Genomic DNA, 13,639 nt, shown 5'->3' with positions numbered 1-13,639 from the left:
TCAAACACCTAATACTGGGCCTGGAAATGGCACAGAGCACAGTGTTGTCAGGGGTAAAGTATCAGCCACCGCTGTGGTCCATTTGTGGATCTGAGTGCCTAATAGGGGCTAGGCAGGGATGGGGTAAGCACCCAGAAAGCCTAGCAAAGACCGAAGTAGAGGTAGGGGTTCTGTGATTCAATTAGACTTTTCATCCCCTGGGGTTTGGGGGAGAAAATAGGATTGGAAAGCCATTGGCAGGCTGGGATTTCCCATCAAATCAAACAACATAATTGTTGCCTATCACAAAATTCGTTTTCCTTCCTGCATGAAACTCAGGAAAGGCATTATTAAATTATGCCTTTAACTAATGGAGATGAGGAGACACTTATGGGCAGTTTTGACCTCTCTCTCTCTCTCTCCCTCTCTCTCTCTCTCTCTCTCTCTCTCTCTCTCTCTCTCTCTCCTCTCACATTACACTACACTTAATGCATCTCAGCTTATAGATGGCTAACTGGAGGAGAAAAAGAGGAAATACTAACTACCACAGCACTTGGCCGGACATTTCATACCCAAAGCAGCTACCCAAAATCGGTAGTATTCTTCATTTAACAAAAAATTAATAAGCATGGAAAAATCTGATCTATGTGATTTAATTAGAAACACTTTTTTGAATTACTATTACTTATTGCGGAATATATTAAAATAAAAAAACTGCTTTGTTACTTTTGATTTATTGTAGACTTGGTCAAATTAAAGAACACTGGGCCTGTGCTAAAATAGATTAAACATACATGAACTCAGCACTAATTATACGTAGCATTAATTAACTCCAAAATAAATGTTCTCATTTTATAATGTACATTTTTCAGTAGGTTCATATTAACAGCCCTACATTCACCCCCGCCAACCCTGAGGTAAAGTAAATTTCAATGTCGCATAGGTAGAATGATTACATTAGGAATTGTAGCCTTTATGTTTATATGACATTGCTATAGTTGAAAGGATTTTATTAATGCCAGCACAGTCCCCCAGGCTCTAACATCTCTCAACCCGAGTGTTTTATTTGCAAGCATTCATAAATGGGCCAATTTCCTCCTGACGTTCCTGTGAGCTAAATGGGAACGGAAAGTTGAGGCTCTGAAATCTAGATATCATAGTAAATTACATAAGTTGGTTATTACAATAAAATGAATGAACCTCCAAAGTTTACCTTCACATATTAAGAGACTCTTCCTTCCCAGAGTCAAATTCCTGGCAACAGCACTCAAATCTGGGCGAAAAATTAAACAGAGAAAGGCTAGCAAGCATCTAAAATAGCAATGAGAAGAAGAACTTCACTCGGCAGGAAAACCTTAATTCCTGCATGGAATTTACATAGCCTCGTCTGACCACAAATCCCACCCATTTGTGAAATAAATCAGGCAACAGGAAAGGAAGACTGGATTGTGGGGACGCCAGAGCTCTGAATACCATAAAAACCTTCCTAGGTGATCGTATCATGGACCCTGGTAATGATGGCAGACCAAAGTACTGTTCGGTAAATGTACCCATTTTTTCTCTCCTTGCTCCCCAGAAGTATGCGCCCCTACTCCATTGTTGTTAGGCTTTGTACTGACTTAGACAGAAGGAATAGAATTAGAGAGGACTCAAACGGAAATTTAGAATGTGCTCGTACCCTGTCAATACCATTAGAAAAGTCCCCCCACCCCCAACGTCTGTTGTCCTTTCCTATCAGGTTGCAGAATAAATATCTGCAAATGAACCAAAGTCCAATCCAGTGTGAAGACGCAAACCCAGGACAGCGTGTGACAAGAAGCACTGTTGCATATGGCCAAGGCCAGCTTAGGTCACCCCAGAGGATCTGGCGGTGGGCAGAGTGCAGGGGAATCCAAAGGACGTTAAGCTAACTTTATGAGTTTTTTTTGTGAAGAAGCAATAGCTAACTGATACAGTTATGAAAGAAAAAGGGAAGAGGTTAAAAGAGGTCCAACTTTAGTAAAATTCCTATCAGAAGCGATTAAATATTAATGTGTAACATTTGCAGCAGGGAAGGTTCCCATGAACAGAAGCCTCGCGCGTATGGAAAGCATTCCCGAACCACTACTTAAAGAGAGGGGTACAAGGTTCTCATGAGCTCTGTCGCAAGACAAAGAGAACCAACACTCTCCTTAACTAACGCTGCCTTAGCCTCACGGGACGGGACAGTTGCACCAGACCCGGAGTTAACACGCTGTCATAGAAAGTTTCACACTGCTGACCAGCAAGAAGAAACTGCCACGTGGGGCTGTGGGCTGAGAAAATGTTTTCTTCACTTCCCACAGGGATGCCCGTTCTTTCAGGAAATGTCAAGACCCGCATACTGGAAATGAAAATGAAAGCAAAATCCTTGTGTCCTGGCAAAATCTCCCCTTGTGACTGACAGAGCGGGATGAGAGGATGTTACATGATGTAACCACACACAGAGAGAGCGGGCACCACATCACCCGCAGTAGACCTTGTGCTGCAAGCTGAGCTGCCCTAACAGGTATGGCCACCATCCGCCCCTCAGCAAAAGAGAATGCTATCATGTGAAGAACATAAAGAAGCAGGGGACATAGCGTGGAAGCTATGAAGCAAGGGTCCAGACACCACACATTACTCTCCACACAGCACAAACACTCAAGCATATCTTCTTACAAAGTCACATTCTAAGCTTTTCTCCTCAAGATGAGGAAGACATCCAAAATGGTGATATCTGGAGAAAAGGACAGGGTTCTTCCTCCCCCAAAGTATTTTCTTAAAGTAAATCTTCATTAGTTTCCGAGAAGAATTTCAAATACCTTCTAACACACATAGCTGGTCAAGTCTTGATGAAACTACATTTAACAGACACAGGGGTCAAAATGGCCTAACATTTGGTAATTGGAACAGAAAGAATAATGATATCAATGGATTGAACATATGAAAATTCATGAGTTTGTGATGAGACTTGTGGGTTTTTTTTTAATTACTTCCTACTGGAGGATGCTTGGACACAGATTTATTGTGCCCCAAAGTTATAGATCAGAAGAAAGAAGCAAACAGCATCCTATCTCACCTGCTCAAACTATACTCTAACCAGGCAGTAAACCGACAGAGGTACTTGTTACTGAATTCTTATAAATGACCTTATGGAAGAAGATCACAGCTTTCTAATTCGAGAGAGAGAGAGAGAGAGAGAGAGAGAGAGAGAGAGAGAGAGAGAAGATCTTTCCACCAAAATCAACAGATGTGGAGAGCAAAACTTGTGGAGATAATTGTAACAGATCCAGTTGAGAAAACTGAATGTTAGTGTCTTCGGTCAATCATCGAATAAGGGAAAACTAATCAGTCTTCAACAAAGGGAGGCCAAAGGACACAGGGCTACATCCTTCAAAAGAAAAACACGTCACGGTCATTAGATCTAATATCTAACTCATAAGAAACAGGACATGGAAATACAAATAAAAGTATAATTTAAAAAAAAACTCTGAAACGGTGATTAGACAAATCCCCAATATCGCTTGGTCATTTCTACACTAGAGTCCATTGCATCAGCAAAGCAAGGGCATGAGGGAGGGAACCAGGAACACTTGATAGAAGGGTAGAGACACAACAAGAGTTAGGAGATTCAAATACACAATATAAAGTGAAAAATGGGAACAGCTGAAGAAACACATCCCAGAAAAAAAAAAAAAAAAAAAAACAAGAGTCTTTCAAAGGGTCTGACAGCTATATGATATTAATTCTTGAAATCGTTCATAATGTTTGGTGTGACGATACTGTGGTAATTAGCTTTCTAAGATAATTCTCAGATCTGCTTGGGAACTAACGACCTGACATCTAGAATTTTCATACAAATACTCCACTAGAGGAAAAACAGACATGAATGGAGTTGAGTAATACAACTCGGAAAATGTGGATTAACCCCTGCATACCATAGAAATCCACAGAGAAGCTTTATGCTACTTCTGTGTATATTTGTGATCAAATTTCACATAAAGCAAAAACAGAAACCCAGAAAAACTACCCCACAGTAGCTGGCGCTCCCACATGTCTACTCAAGCTTGCTTTTCCTATTCCTGTGATAGAAAACGTGACCAAGAGGCAGGCAGAGATCTGTGAGTCCAAGGCCAGCCTGGTCTACAGAATGAGTTCCAGGACAGGCTCTGAAGCTACACAGAGAAACCCTGTCTCGGCAAAAACAAGTAGGGAGGAAAGGCTTCATTGTATCTTACAACTCCAGTTACAGTCAGCCACTGAGGGCAATCAGGGCAGGAACCCAAGACAGACATCGGGAGGTAGGAACTGAGGCAGAGCCCATGGAGGAAGACGACTACTAGCATGCTGTCCTATGTACCTGAGGACCACCTGCCTAGAAGTGGCAAGGAAAACAGGGGGCTGGGCTCTCCCAAGCCAATCATTAATCAAGAAATGCTCCACAGAGCTTCTAATGGAAGCAATTCCTCTCGTTTAGGTTCCCTCTTCCCAGGTGACTGTAGTTTGTTTCAAAATGACAAAAACTAGCCAAGATGTATGTCTAAAGAGCTCTAGTATTGCTCCAGGGCCAGGCTGTCTCTCCTTGTTCCCATTCTCTTTAGAATTACAGAGATCTAAGCTTGGAAGAGATCTTTTTTTTTATCGTCAGAATTAATGACACCACAGTTTGAAACTATTAGAACTGACAGCACAAAAATGTATGTTTTCAATGAATACTTATGGGATCCCTACCTCTTCCTTACCCATGAAACTCAAGGCTGTGCATATAACTTAAGTCCTGCTGCTACAACAGTGTTCGTTAAACCCCAACAAATGCTGGTCTCCCCTAGCAGAAATAAGGATGTAGTAATGGAGACTATTTTCCAAATCAAATCTGGCATGCAAACTGTCAATAAAATCTAGCTACAAAGTCACATCTAATTGATCCTGACAGGGTGTGCTTTGAGCCAAGGCCATGTTGCCCAAGCACATCAGATGTGGACTCTGAAGCCCATGTGGAAGGGTTTCAGCAACAAGAGATTAGAAAGGGGTTGTGCCAGAGTCCAGCCCTGCATTAGAACCGTAAAGAGGAAGCCAAAGAACACAGAAGGGCTGGAGTATTCAACAGGCAATGACAAACTCCACCAATGGAAGGGAAGGAGGGAGGGAAGGAGAGAGGGAGGGAGGGGAGAGGAAGGGAGGGAGAAGAGAAAGAGAGAGAGAGAGAGAGAGAGAGAGAGAGAAAGAGAGAGAGAGAGAAGGTTAGCAGGCATGTGGCAGAATATGAATGAAGAGATTAGTTAACAACACTGCGTACTGAACTCCAGCAAAAGAGGGGAAAATGGCAGAAAACCCTCTGGATTCTGGCCCTGCCTTCTGTGGTGCAGACACGGAGGCTCACCACACTGGGGCTGAGGTCAACTATTTCATTTTTAATGTTGCTTAAATTGATGGGCAAGAAGCGAATTTGGAATGAAGTTCCAATACATAGTTATTCTTCAAGTACAGACATTCAGGAAAAATGAGCAGGCACAGGCAATTCTAGGTAACACAAATTACAAAACATTTTAAAATGGAATTTTGCATTCTGAAAGGTCCCTTTATGATCTTTTAAAAGGTGAAATGCTTATAGACTTTAAAAAAATGGATCTGCTAAATATTTAATGGAGTCTCACAAGGTCTTTCTTTAAAAAAGAGATACAGGATAGTTATTTGCATATGTAATACATTCACAAATGGAAATCACCATGTTCTTGGTGAAAACTCCCCAAACTTATGTCATATTAGTCTGCTTCCTGTTTCTATAATGTAATGACTAGATACGTACAAAGAAAGTGTTTCATTTACTGTATACGTCTGGAGGTTCAAGAGCTAAGCCTTGTCTTGGATCTGGAAAGCTATGCCAGATAACAAGATAACCATGGAAGTGCGGAAGTGTGTAAGACAGAAAGATCATGTGATCAGGGGATGAAGTCCCACTATTCCTAACTCAATCTTTCCCAAGAGCCTATTCTCCCCAAAAACCTCCTACACCTCCCACTAACCCTTAACCTCACCATGTTAAGAACCAGACTTCCAGCATATTTACTCTTGGGGTAAGTGTTAATCATATCTAAACGTAGATGTGAGGGTACATGTCTATAGTCCCAACATTCTGAAGACAAAGGCAGGAGGGTTGCTCCAAGATCATGGTCAACCTGGGCTATAACAATAAAAGGCAAAACAAAGTGAGTGAACAAGCTAAACTATAGTGCAGAAGTCTCATAGTTAAAACACAAAACAAGGCATGGGTGTGAAGGCCAGAGAACTCTTCTCACCTGTCTACCTGTCCACCTTGTTTAAATCAGGGTCCAGGGTCTCTTCACTGGGTAAGCCAGACTAGCTGGGTCAGAAACTTACGAAAGATGCCCTTATCTACCTCCGACCTTCCCGCAGTGGTGGGATGAAATTACAGATGTGTGGGCTGTATGACTGTATGCGTCATCCTTAGTCTGGTGCCACAGGCTTTCATCCACTGAGCCATCTGCTTAGCACCTCAGGAAAGTGCTTCAATGTCTGTGTATGTCAAGTTTCCTTGAAGCCAAAATAAGAACGTGCGAATGTTATACCACACAAAGGTTTCTGTTTATTTGTATGTTTGTGTTATTATTATTATTATTATTATTATTATTATTATTATTATTATTTTAGCCTGGACCTGCTTTATTGTGCACCTGTAGCATTCTCTGACCGCATGAGCCACAGCCACACCTTAAGCTGCTAAGTGGCAGCTAAGCACTCTGCCTTAAGGCTCTGGCTGTTGGCTCTGCCCCCCTTTCTGGTCCATGAGAGCCAACTCTTAAGCCCCTGGGCCTGCTGAGAGCTGTGTTTAACTGGGAGCTGAGATTAACCAAAAGCTTCATTTAATGGCCCCAGCTCTAGGAAGTTGGTTCCCACTGTGGCAGTCATTTTTACTTAGCTTGCATTTCTACTTAGCTTGTCAGCTATTCAAGTGCTGTGCCACACAGAAGAGCCTCTTAAAGAAGCCGCATCTATTATCTTTCTCTCCCACCCACATTCTTTCAGTTTTCTCAGGCCCTATGTGGATATTCAGGCCCCACATTGGGCACCATTGGTCTTTGCTTGCTTTTTTTTTTTTTTGAGCTGCCAACCAGCTCCCAAATAAAGACACAGAGACTTATCATTAATTATGCATGCTCAAACTTAACTTAGGTTTGTCCTACCAGCTTTGTTCTTAACTTAATTTACCCTGTTTCTACTAACTTAGCCTCTGGACTTTGTACCTTGCTTTCGTTCTGTATGTCCTACTTTCCTGCTCCCTTGTGTCTGTCTAGCTGGCCCCTGGCATCTCTCGGGTGTCTCTATTTCTTTCTTCTTCCCTTTTCAAGCCTAAATTCCTCCTCCTATTTACATTCCCTGCCAGGAAGTCCCAGCTATACCTCTTCCCTCACTATTGGCCATTCAGCTGTTTATTAGACCAATCAGATCCCTTAGGCAGGCAAGGTAAAATAGCATCACATCTTGACATAGTGAAACAAGTATTCCATCACATAAAAAAATGCAACACATCTTTGCATAGTTAAACAAATATTCCTCAACAGTGGAAGACATACTGGGCTTCAAAGACTGGATTCTAAAAAAAAAATGAAAAAAATACATAATATTAAAAATTTAACAAAGATTATTTATTGAAATGACAACATTTTGGGCACACAGTTAAATTATACATCAGAATAAGTTTTATCTGTGTCTCCATGTTTCTTTAGCTTAGGGAATATAAAGGCTTGCGTGCAACTCTCATTTCACTTCTCTTAGATAAGTTGGCTCTACAAGGTCAATCCTTGCAGCTAGGGCTTTCCCCCCCACACACACACACACCTTTCCTCATCAAGGGACTGTTAACTGATTGTCTTAGAGTAAGAATAACTGTGTTATATCTGATCAATACAGTAAATGGCATCATGTACTCTGCCTTGATTTACAGACCAAGGCAACTGAATTCCCATTCACCAATACATTCACTACGCACACACGCATGTGCACACACAAACAGACACACACACACCAACACCAACACCACTACCACCAACATAGTTTTTCCATTTTTACAAACATTTTAATTAGTGTTAAGAATGTTAAGTTTAATACCAATAATGTGGATTTATATTTATAGTTCTTTCCAAGGTGTTCAATAATGAAGACTAAAATATGTGTTGTTAAACTAAACACTAAACACCTTGCCTCATCTTTGAAAACTAGTGTCAGAGGTCCCCAGATCCAGAGGGAGAGGATATTCTTAGAGCCCTCTGGAGATTCTGACTTAGTCTTTCCAGGAGGTCATAGCTGCCAGTGTCAGAATGGAGACAATGAATATATCACGTAAGTAAATGCATAATTATTATGATAAGTGTTGAAAAAGAATGACAGGATGGAATTAGGGGTTCTACAAGATAAAAATAAAGTATAAATTATGATATAAAAACTTGAACTCTGGCAGTTTAGATGATCTTAATTATATTTTAAGATGTTGGGAGGGAGAAATCCTATAATTTAAGCCTAGGCATATAGCTTGGTAGCAGAGAGCTTTCCTAGCATGTATAAGGCCATAGGTTGGGAATCCAGCAGTGTTATGAACAAAACAAAACTATGGTGTATCTTTTAGATACCTTGTAGATAAGATGGGTAGCTTATTTTTATATTACACTATTTCTCTTATATAAACATGTTTTCATAAGGGAGAATCTAAATGAAAATTCTAACTCTTATACCACCAGAATATTCATTCTGGTCTCTTTCTGCAATGATCCATCTATCTTGTAGCACTAATAATAAAAGTCAGAGATAGATATTGGAGTTTAACCTGAAAACCAGGAAAATAAAGCAGCCCAGCCACTAGAGGAGTCTTACCTCTACCAAGGCTAGGTGACCACAGACTAAGCAGACAGACTCTCTATTCTACATTCCCTGTAGTGCTGGGATTAAGGAGTATGACTCCCTAGGTCAGGGATTAAAGGTGTGAGCCACCACCTCCTGGATTTATTTCTGCATTGATTTCGTGTTGCCCAGAATGGCCTTGAACTCACAGAGATCCATCTGACTCTCGTCTCCCAATTCCTGGAATTAAAATTATGTGTCTCCACTGCCTGACGTCTAGAGGCTTTAGCTTTGCCTCTAGGGTTCAGGGAAACTTTATTTATCAAAATACAAATAATATAGCACTATCTGAACATATTAATCATTTTTTAAAATACAGGAAGTGAAAAGCCTCCCTGGTCTCTTTAAAATTGAAAACAGTTCTGTAAACTGCACCAAAGGCAGATGGATCAGGTTTCAAAACGAAGGCTGCATATATACATGCTCATTTGAGAAGATGAGGCAGATTCTTTCTCATGGGGAGAAGAGAATAACACACTCCAATTCCAGAAGCTCTATTTGAATCAGCTCTAAACACAGTGTGGAGCAGAGCAGTCATCAGCATGCCATGAGGGACGGTTTCACCGTGACCACTGGGAAGGATTTCAGTGCTCAACTGTCTGCTCATCTAAGTCCCTGTCTGACAGACAAAGCCACAGCATTCCGGTGGCTCAAGGACCTCAGAGTGAGAGTGTCTGACAGAACTGTCTCCAGACTCCTCCCCAGGACTCCCTGGACCATCAAGCCCAAGCTAACCAAACACCATCAGCCAAGAGCCTGCAATGCTCTGCAAACCGCAGGCCTGAGATACCTTTCTCAGGTATTCTCTCAGTGATAAAGGAAAGGCAGGTGGTTTTAGATTTAAAAAAAAAAAGGGGGGGCTGCATCTGCTTGCACTCCCACCAGCAATGCAGGAGTGTTCCCTTTACCCCACAACCTCTCCAGCATAAGTTGTCATCAGTGTTTTTGATCTTGGCCATTCTTACAGGTGTAAGATGGAATCTCAGAGTTGTTTTGATTTGCATTTCCCTGACGACTAAGAATGTTGAGCATTTCCTTAAGTGTCTTTCAGCCACTTTAGATTCCTCTGTTGAGTTCTCTGTTTAGGTCTCTACTCCATTTTTTTTATTGGATTATTTGTTCTTTTGATGACTAACTTCTTGACTTCTTGTATATATTGGAGATCAGACCTCTGTTTGATGTGGGGTTGGTGAAGATCTTTTTCCATTCTGTAGGCTGTCATTTTGTCTTGTTGACTGTGTCCTTTGATTTACAGAAGCTTTTCAGTTTCAGGAGGTCCCATTTATTAATTGTTTCTCTCAGTGTCTGTGCTACAGAGGTTATATTTAGGAAGTGGTCTTCTGTAACAATGTATTCAAGTGTACTTCCCACTTTCTCTTCTACAAGGTTCAGTGTGGTTAGCTTTATGTTGAGGTCTTTGATTTATTTAGACTTGAGTGTTGTGCATGGTTATAGATATGAATCTATTTTCCTTTTTCTACATGTTGATATTCAGTAATGCCAGCACCATTTGTTAAATATGCTTTCAGGAGTGCAAGCTGGTACAGTCCCTTTGGATATCAGTATGGCGATTTCTCAGAAAATTAGGAAACAACCTTCCTCAAGACCCAGCAATACCACTTTAGGTATATACCCAAAGGATGCTCAATTGTGCCACTAGAATATGTGCTCAACTATGTTCATAGCAGCATTATTTGTCATAGCCAGAACCTGGAAACAAACTAAATGCCCCTTGACCAAAGAATGGATAAGGAAAACGTGGTACATTTACACAACGGAGTACTACACAGCAGAAAAAAAAATGACATCTTGAAATTGTCAGGCAAATGGATGGAGCTAGAAAACATCATTTTGAGTGAGGTAACCCAGACTCAGAAAGACAATTATCATATCTACTCACTCATTAGTGGTTTTTAAACATAAAGCAAAGAAAACTGGCCTACAAATCACAATCCCAGAGAACCTAGACAACAATGAGGACCCTAAGGGAGACATATATGGATCTAATCTACATGGGAAGTAGAAAAAGACAAGATCTCCTGAGTAAACTGAGAGCATGGGGACCATGGGAGAGGGCTGAAGGGGAGGGGAGCAAAGAAAAATACATAACTCAAAAAAAATCAATAATTTTCTTTTTTAAAAAGAAAGCAGGTTGGTCAAGCCTCAAGGGACAAGCTAGTAAGCAGCCTTCCTCCATGGCCTCCCCTTTCTACACACACACACACACACACACACACACACACAAGCGCGCGCGCTTACACGCTCACAGTATTTTAACCTCAGCCCCTAAAAAGATTCTCATGGATTGGGGAGATGAGGCAAAGAGAAGATTCTGTGTAGGCCTTCTGTACTGTGGGGACTACCATCAGTGCACCCATCCTCCTGAACTAAAAGGCTTCTACGCTATTCAAGGCTCCCCCTAAAATAAATAATCTTGCTGTGTGGGTATTGCCAAGAGACCCAGTCACGGCTGCATGGCTACAACTTCCCACACATTCAGTGCCATATCTCTATGCTGAAAGAGCATGCAAGACTCCATCTGGAAAAAAAAACAAAAAAACAAAAAAAAAAAAACAACAACAAAAAAAAAACACCTCAGGACAGCGCAATGATTCTACAACACCAGGGAGAGCAAAGGGTACTCTCATGATATTGCTAAGGTCTCTGTTCACTTGGACAAGCAAATTCAAACCCATCAGAGCTACTAGTTAAAAATGACTGTGCTGAAATTGAAATTAACACCAAGCCATTATCTCCGTATATTGTGAAAGCATCAAGAACCGAAAAGCAACCAGCAGGTGAAACGTATTTCATAAGCTTCCGGTCCGTGCTGAGCATCAGAAGGCAGACGCAGGCTCATGCTCACCTTCTTCTACCCATGTTAGCAGGCCGCCCCACTTTCTGTATGAGATGTTCTCATTGTCTCACAAGCTGCCCTCATACACACAGGTGTGTGCTCTTCAAAATGCTAAAAGGAGCTTTAAATACCAGTGTTCGTGGGTCTAGGACCACACTCAGCCTTATCCCCAACAGCAGTCTCTACACCAAAGGTAGCTGTCCAAACTTTGTTTAATAAATAAGGATGCAGCTTTCCAACTTGGGCCTGGCAGAATGGCTCCCACAAAGAAGGGTGGCGAGAAGAAGAAGGGCTGTTCTGCCATCAACGAGGTGGTGACCCGAGAATACACCATCAACATTCACAAGCGCATCCATGGCGTGGGCTTCAAGAAGCGTGCTCCTAGGGCACTCAAAGAAATCTGGAAATTTGCCATGAAGGAGATGGGGACTCCAGATGTGCGGATTGATACCAGGCTCAATAAAGCTGTCTGGACCAAAGGAATAAAGAATGTTCCATATCGTATCCGGGTACGTTTGTCCAGAAAACATAACGAGGATGAGGACTCACCAAACAAACTCTACACATTGGTAACTTACATGCCTGTTACCACATTCAAAAATCTACAGACAGTCAATGTGGATGAGAACTAACCTACTGAATCTCAAATAAAGTTGGAGAACAGCTAAAAATAAATAAATAAATAAATAAATAAGGATGCAAGGATTATCAGGGACCATTTCTTTGCCTGGTGCCACACTGCAAATATTCATGGCCTGTCGACTATTCATCTCCCATAAAGCCTAGCTGCCACACTGGCTTGTCATCTGCCAAGAAATAAATCAGTACCTACCAGGGAGCACGCCCTAATTTACAGGTGCTCATGTTAAATTCTTTTAATGCCCTCAACAACCCCGTGGGATAGTTTTAACCAATACTTTATAGCATATAAAAGTGTTAGTGTTGATTATGTGCCCATAAAACAGCTTCCCACAGGACTGACATGTTATTCCCTTCACATGATGTCAGGCAGTGAAGAACTCTAGCAACAACGGCAAGGATGGGCTTCCGGGTTTGTCCTTCCATCTGCACAACGACTCACTCTGGGCCTGAAACATCATGTCTCTTCAAAGCAGGGACTCAAAGAACTCAAGTGAAAACCAGTTTCTTCAGGGGCTATAGCGGTGTGAACCAGCTAGAGATGCCCCTGCCACAAAGGGGCAGTGATTTGCATTAAACTCCTCTCCGGTTCTCTTTAACATGCCCAACAGGCAGCGGTAGATCAGAAAGCCATAATCACAATTTCAGTCTTGAAATTACACTGTCCTCCTTCCCCAGGGAGATGGAAGGAAAAGCACAGGCAGCAGGCCCTGGGCACCAGCAAAGGACACCTCTGCACACCTCAGGGTGTCAGGGCGGCTTCCTTCTGCTCTCAGTGGGCATCGGGGAGGAGTCGATGAATACAGACACCTCCGTACGCCTGGAAGCTGGGTGTTGTGGGGAATCCAAGTGCCCTTTATCAACCCAGGATTTGCCTTCTTTTGTCTCACATCGGGGAAGATTTGGGGGCATGTGGAGATAATGACATCAGGAGACAGAACAGAAAGTAAGCTAAACCAGGCAAGGGTGTGTGGCTGCATCCTTTAAAGGCAGACAGTCACACAGGTGCTAGAAAAGACAGGAGTGGGAACTGTATTATGAAGTGGCATCTATTACTTGTATCATCTCCCAATGCCCTCCTCCACCTCTCATTCCCCAGAAATCACTACCCTAGTTAATACTGCAATTAATTCTCCCTGGACAATTAACTTTTTTAAAGTATCAGTTAAGCTAGCTTACAAATCATCATTAATAAACTCCTCATGGAAACGATATACTCGCTAATAGTGCCGGTTAAATTTACCGTCACCC

At 41.8% G+C, this 13,639-nt stretch overlaps 2 protein-coding genes across 2 annotated transcripts in view; one reads left to right on the top strand and one right to left on the bottom strand.

The window, feature by feature from the left end:
• Positions 1–13,639, bottom strand: part of Dock4 (dedicator of cytokinesis 4) — a 392,371-nt gene that overhangs the window by 283,918 nt on the left and 94,814 nt on the right. The gene's annotated exons all lie outside the window — the stretch shown is intronic.
• LOC126511514 (60S ribosomal protein L31-like) lies at positions 11,497–12,381 on the top strand. The gene has a single exon (XM_050158671.1). The coding sequence runs from the start codon at positions 12,004–12,006 to the stop codon at positions 12,379–12,381; it is 378 nt and encodes a 125-aa protein (XP_050014628.1). The 5' UTR covers positions 11,497–12,003.

Source organism: Alexandromys fortis, unplaced genomic scaffold (assembly GCF_014885135.2).
Source record: "Alexandromys fortis isolate MF-2015 unplaced genomic scaffold, M_Fortis_MF-2015_v1.1 scaffold_101, whole genome shotgun sequence".
NCBI classification, from domain to species: domain Eukaryota; kingdom Metazoa; phylum Chordata; class Mammalia; order Rodentia; family Cricetidae; genus Alexandromys; species Alexandromys fortis.
This window is presented reverse-complemented; position numbering and strand designations above follow the sequence as displayed.